At 33.7% G+C, this 6365-nt stretch overlaps 1 protein-coding gene across 1 annotated transcript; it reads right to left on the bottom strand.

Annotated features, from left to right (window-relative positions):
* Nucleotides 1–4742: 4742 nt before the first annotated feature.
* Nucleotides 4743–6062, bottom strand: LOC131619521 (auxin response factor 17-like). Its single transcript, XM_058890608.1, has one exon. It carries the CDS (start codon nt 6060–6062, stop codon nt 4743–4745), a length of 1320 nt encoding a protein of 439 aa, XP_058746591.1.
* Between the last annotated feature and the right edge of the window lie 303 nt (nt 6063–6365).

The raw sequence follows: 6365 nt of genomic DNA, 5'->3' as shown, positions 1-6365 counted from the left end.
TGTCCAAAATATGAATTTATTTCTTAGGAAGCATTCAAGTTTGTTTTTTAATATATAAAAGTTTGTTATTTTGGATTGTTACAATAATAAAAATAAAGGAATTGTCTCCCCTTTATCGTAAGTATGGATTTTACTTTTAATGAAATTCGTATGGTGATGAAGTGCAAAGACTTCGAGGTTAAAAAACCAAAAATTGTGGAGGAAATTAAAGACTAAGTTTGAGGTGGAGTTTCCCTCCTTGCAAGAGAGACGAGGAGGTAGTTGAGACTTTCGTTTCTAGTAATATTAAAGGGAAACATATAGCATCACCTAATTATTAGTTGGCTTGTGATAAAGTTAAAAGCAAGATTTTACCACCTCAAAGGTACGATTATGTTGATCTTATTTGTTATGCTTTAAATTTGACTGAAACATTGTAAGACTCATAAACAAAGACATTCAGAGAAGCAGACAAAAGCAAGGATAGTCAAAGATGCTTGATGGTGTTAAATGATGAGCTGAATTCACTAATGAAGAATCATACTTGGGAGCTTATGATACTTTCTAAGAAATAAATGATGGTTGAATGCAAGTGGATCGTCAAGAAAAAAGAAGGCATTCCCTGAATTTAAGAACTAAGATTTAAGGCCTTTGTGGATGAACTCTCGCTTTCATCACGAACTGGAATACATTTTGCTTTTGAGAATTAAACCTTTATTCTCTAAACTTCAAGTAATTTTTGTTATTAGGGTGACCCTTCCCCTATCAGAGTAGTGTGTCCTTTGAATCATCATCAGCCTTTCCCTTTCATTGTTTGCCTCAATCTTTTTGACTTGATTCCTTTCACGTATCATTTCCAATCCTTGACTCATATTTCATAGTTTATGTTTCTTTATATTTTGATATGGCCTATATAGATGACTAACCTACTAGTTTAGGAGGTAGTTCAACTAGAGACGATTCTTCGTCATATGCGGGGGCATAAACCCCAGATTACTCGAATGTTACTCCTTCAGCGTTTAATCTCCCTAACTCAAGTACCATAATAATTTTGATAGATATCAGTTCAGTGGTGTTTTTAGGGCATTTTCCTTCGAGGAAACCTTTTTTGATGAGTCTTCTTGCGCTTTCTCTGATGAGAGTGCTAGAAAGTCAAATGGTGGTGTTCAAATTGACGATGTTAGGGATCATATCTCAAGTGGGGGAATTGGTAGCCCTCTCCCATATGTATATCATTTATCATCTAAAGAGATTATTTCTCGAGATGAATGGAGGACTCAACATTTTATTAATTCTTATAAAACTATACAAGCTCCAGATTCTAGCGAGGCCGTTATTAGGGATCATATCAAACCTCGAAATCAAATTACCATGTCTAGCTGGCACTACCTTCTGTCTGAAGTTCAGGCAAGTATTCTATCCTGGGAACCGACTGATGTGATTTGGTATCATTGGCTAGATCCCAAATTGTTAAGGACTATATTTTTTTTTACAACACAAAAAAAGTAGAAAGTGCTCTCGTAGAAGTAGGTTTGCCTCTTGATTTAGCGGTTGTCCCTGTTGATTTTGACACGATGATTTGTAGTTATTTTGACGAGTATTCCATCCCTTTTTACGAGTGTATGTTTACTCAACTAAACCTTAGTCTGCCTTTAAGTGAATTTGAATTAAGAGTGTTGAAACATTTGAATATGGTATCTTCCCAACTCCTTACTAGGAAAAACACATTTAGCCTCTGTTAGATATGAGGTGTAACATCAATTCTACATGCGAGGTAACGAAGATTGTCATAAAAATCGTATCACTTTACCTCTCAATTTTAACTCCACCAAGGGAAAAGGCGACACTAATAGTGGGTTCGATCCCCAGCTAACCTAAGTATTATGATTTAATGAACTTGTCTATCCAATGAGGACAAATAAAGTGGAAATAATATGAAGTCTAGTATCATGTGAACTCAAGTAATGTCAACATAAAGAAGAGTATCTGGAAAAGCTTGTAGAAAATGAATAATGTCCTAATTTAGTAAGTGAGTGAATATATGTAAAACAAATGAGTTTTTCGTAAAAGCCAAATGGCTAAAACACACACAGACACACAAACTATTTTCAAAATGATTTACCAAAAGAAAAAATATTTTAAAAACATCTAGAAGTTGTATCAGATGAATGTGGAGTATTCAAAATATCCATGGGAAATTTTTTGACTTTTTAATCGGTTAGAGCATATGCCTAATCGATTAAAAACACAAACTTAAGGCCCGAGCTTGTTTGAACGCTCCTTGATTATATGCAACAGTTAGATATCTTAACCTTCCATTTGAGAACTTAAAAACGTTTATTTGCACCTTCTAATCGATTATGAATAGGCTCTAATCGATTAGATAATGGAAAATTCATTGATTGCAAATACCTTTTTGTGCCGACCCCAGACCTATAAATAGGGGTTCCATTTCTCATTCCAAACCATCCAGAATCGTATTTTGATATTTTCATCTCTCTCACTCTATCTAAAATTTTATTTAACTTTCTATCACAAAATATTTTAGCCAAATGCCTTTGTGAGAAAAGTTCCTTTGTGAGTGGGGATATATATTCTAGAAAGGGTAAAATTGTAAAATTCATCAAGAGAATCTTTTGTATACACCTTATTAGAATACTATCCATTTAGGGATTTATTTGAGTTATAAGTTAATCCTGTAAAAAGCTTATATTTAGGGATTGTGTGATCGGTCCTATGTTTGTTTGAAAATTAGCTAGTGTTAAAATCTTCCTAAATTCTTGGTGAGCCCGGTTAAAACCAAGATAGATTGAAGCTCAACCAGGTATTAAAAGCTTCATCGATTCGAGATAAGCTCGGTGTTCAAATCTTACAGGTTTTTTGTTAGCCCGGTTAAAACAAAGGTATTGAGCTCAGAGTTTTTAGAATTTGAAGACTAACCGCTCCAAGATCTATGGTCGTGGAGAGAAGACTAACCGCTTCAATCCACCTTTGGGAAGGAGGATTGACTGCTTCCCTCTAAGAATTTATTGAAGAAAATACGCAAACGCCCACATTCATCGTCTAGTAATATTTGATTAAAGATCAATCATCATTTTCTTGTATAAGGGGGTTCGTGAGTCTTTCCTACTAAAAGCTCTCAACTATTATTGGAAACCCTCAAGATCAGTTCTTGGGGAAAGGAATAGGTCATTTTGATTTGGTCAAACCTCTATAAATCTTGGTGTTTCTCTTTTCCCTAGACTTTTCTTTTCCGCAATTTACTTTCTGCATTTTATTTTCCGCAATTTACTTTCTGCTTTTTATTTTCCGCTGCTTAGGTTTTGAAAATATTTTCAAACTCTATTTTTATTTCTCAAAAAGTTTCAAAACCAAGGTTACCCAAACCATATAATTCAACCCCCTTTTGTGTGTGAAGTCTCAGGTCCAACATATGCTAAACCAACTAACAGGAACCTACGACTTAGTATACAAAGGCCCAAGTCAGACCAGATTTTTTTTTAAATAGAAAAAGCCTAAGCTTTTTTTATAAGCCTATTTATTTAAAAATGATAGACCACATGCCATAAAAAAACCCCTTTAAAGCATATTAGGACGACCTATTAAATAAATATGAATAAACCTATTATTATTCTTATATTGTATTTTGTACTTTGAATTAAAATACAAAAATAAAGTTTAGTTATTTTAAAGAACTTATGAAAAGAATTTGAAAAAAATCATTTGAACAATTGTTTTAAAAAGTTCTTTTAACCAAATATTATCGCAAAACTTATGCTACTAGTAAACTTAATAATTCAATGCAGATAAATATTGTCTCATTAATATTTTAATTTGTTAGTCTATTTAAACTTGAGATGTATTGATTATTTTCAAATATTCAAATGAAATAATCTTTTAACTAGGCCTCAAAAATGTTAGGCACAAACCTAAAAATAAACCTGTTATCGACTACACAAATTAGCTTTAGACTTTGAATTTTTTGACAAACTAAGCTCAGGCTTGACAAAAGTCTCCGTCAACCCAATCTATTCTCACCCCTAATTAAAATAAAGAGCAATCCTATATAGCACGACCCGTATCTTCACGAATTTTGACGACATGTCAATCAATGGATATAATAAAATATACGGAAGCCAAAAAACTTAATAATGGTACTTTCATGTTTCATTGTATGGTTATTAATAATACAGTGGTGTTTATATGTTTCATCCTACGGTGATTATTATTTCGTTACAATTCGTGCATCATCCTTGTCGTATCGTTAAGCATTATTCTAAAATAAAAGCCTCGTTAATATACTATATAAATAATAATTTAATAATAATACTTATTACTTATTTATTATTATGTATACTAATTCACATTGATGAAACAGTGTCATTACTATATATTAAAAGTTGAGAAACTCTATCATTATCAATTTAGATTTGAACTAAATTTTAGAACAGAATTTCCCGCTTACCATTAGTATAGAAAAAAACAGAATTTCCCAGCAAACACACATTTTATTTGTTTATGCTTTTAAACGGTTCACTTTACTATTAGATTATTTTGAAACTCTTTTCATTAAATTAAACAAAATTATTCTAACAAATTATATAAAATATAACAGCACACTTAAATACAGACCCAAAAAAAATATCACCATTGATGCAACAAATTATATAAAATATAAAACAATTTGATATTACAGAAACCCTAATATATTATGTTTTCAGTTCCATTGATGTTGTTGCAGTTACTCTCCATTTATATTGGAATCATGCATTTCTAACACCTATTATCCTCTTACCAAATAACATAATTGATGAATAAGTAACCTCTTTGTTGTTGCAATCACTACTAGAATCAGCTGACAAGTCATTCGATAGAGAACTACTGATGTTATTCTCTGTTGTCACATTATCCAATTCAGTTATTGAATCATCTTTCAAAAAGTTGAAAGGAGTTGATGTTTGATTCAAACGACTCGTTGATGCGTTGTTGAACTCTCCCATTGTAATAGAGAGGTTTGAATTCTGAGAAACTCTAAGCTTTTTCGTTGGAGGAGATCGTAGATGCATAATAGGTTTGTTGGAAATAATTTCAACCTGCCATGGACTTACTTTCCCTAGATTTCCAAAAACCGTAGATTCATTCCAATTAACCTCAAGCATGCGCCATGGACTAATACAAGGAGGAGCGATAGAAGATATTGTCCCATGAAAAATTGAACACCCTTTTGAATTATCACCATTGGTTTTTACAGTGTATTTAACACTCATTCCAGGGTTCCAATTGATTTTCCTTGCATCCTCCACAGCCTTAGTTCCCACCACAAAATCAAAACCACCGACCGTCGGATAGTACATTACCTCAAACGCAGCATTCTTCTCTGCCAATTCTACAGCCTTGATAACTGCCTTTTCGGATATGTTAGCAGCCGCCGAAGACCTGTTTCTCCGGCGAAGTCCAATGGTGATATTTCCGGTTAAGTTTTTAACAAAAACAACAGTATCACCGCCGACTAGTTTCTTATCGTTAGAAAAAGTACTCCAGCCATGGGTGATTAAGTGCCGCTTGGGTGTCCCGGAGTACACATGGCGAAAATTCCAGACCCTGCCGTGAAAGTCAGTGACTGATACAATTTGAGACGGCGATTCAGTGTTGTAGTCAAGTGGTGGGAAGATAAATTTAGCGCATTTGACAGGTATGGAAAATGCACCACCATTATTAGCATCAGATTGAGTTAAAGTCTTAGCATAGGAAACAATCTGATCATCATCATCTTCTATGTCGCCAGCCTCCGAAGGTACATTACTACCGTCAATTACGGGAGTTAGGAGTAGCTTTGCAACAAGTTCATCAGTTTTAGAATCTGCAAAGAGATCAACATTGGAAACCACGCATTGGATGAACGGACGGCAGGCATCAATGAGGGAGAGTGCTTGAGTGGAAGGGTAGTTAGGGCAAGCATGTTCCAAATGACCTCGAGGAAAATAATAGAGTTTGGAATTCAGCTTCAGAACAGTGACGGAATCGCCGGCACATTGTTGCCATATTTTGGGATCAACACGGTGGAGGAGCTGCTGTTGAACCATGGAAGAAGGAAAGAGTTGAGTTATTTTTGTTTTGAGAGAAAGATTGAAGTGAGTGGTTTTTTGGTTTTTCAAAGGTCGGTATAAATAGAGGAATAGAGGTGTTCAAGATTTATTTTTTGTTTTTAAATTTAACGGTATTTTTAATCTTTGGTATATTTTGTTACAGAAAAGGGGATTTTTAAAAAAAAATATTGAAGCATTTTTATGTATAAGTTTGTTACTTTGGATTTATAGGCCAGAACAATAAAATTGGTTTCAAGTGTGTAAGTCCATTATTATCTCCTCTTTTCGGATAGATCTCTA

The sequence above is a fragment of the Vicia villosa genome, linkage group LG7 (genome assembly GCF_029867415.1).
Source record: "Vicia villosa cultivar HV-30 ecotype Madison, WI linkage group LG7, Vvil1.0, whole genome shotgun sequence".
In the NCBI taxonomy this organism is placed as follows: Eukaryota; Viridiplantae; Streptophyta; class Magnoliopsida; order Fabales; family Fabaceae; genus Vicia; species Vicia villosa.
This window is presented reverse-complemented; position numbering and strand designations above follow the sequence as displayed.

Bases quoted from the DNA above. Each gene is read 5' to 3' on its own strand.
- LOC131619521 (XM_058890608.1), bottom strand. From the start codon at position 6,062: ATGGTTCAACAGCAGCTCCTCCACCGTGTTGATCCCAAAATATGGCAA.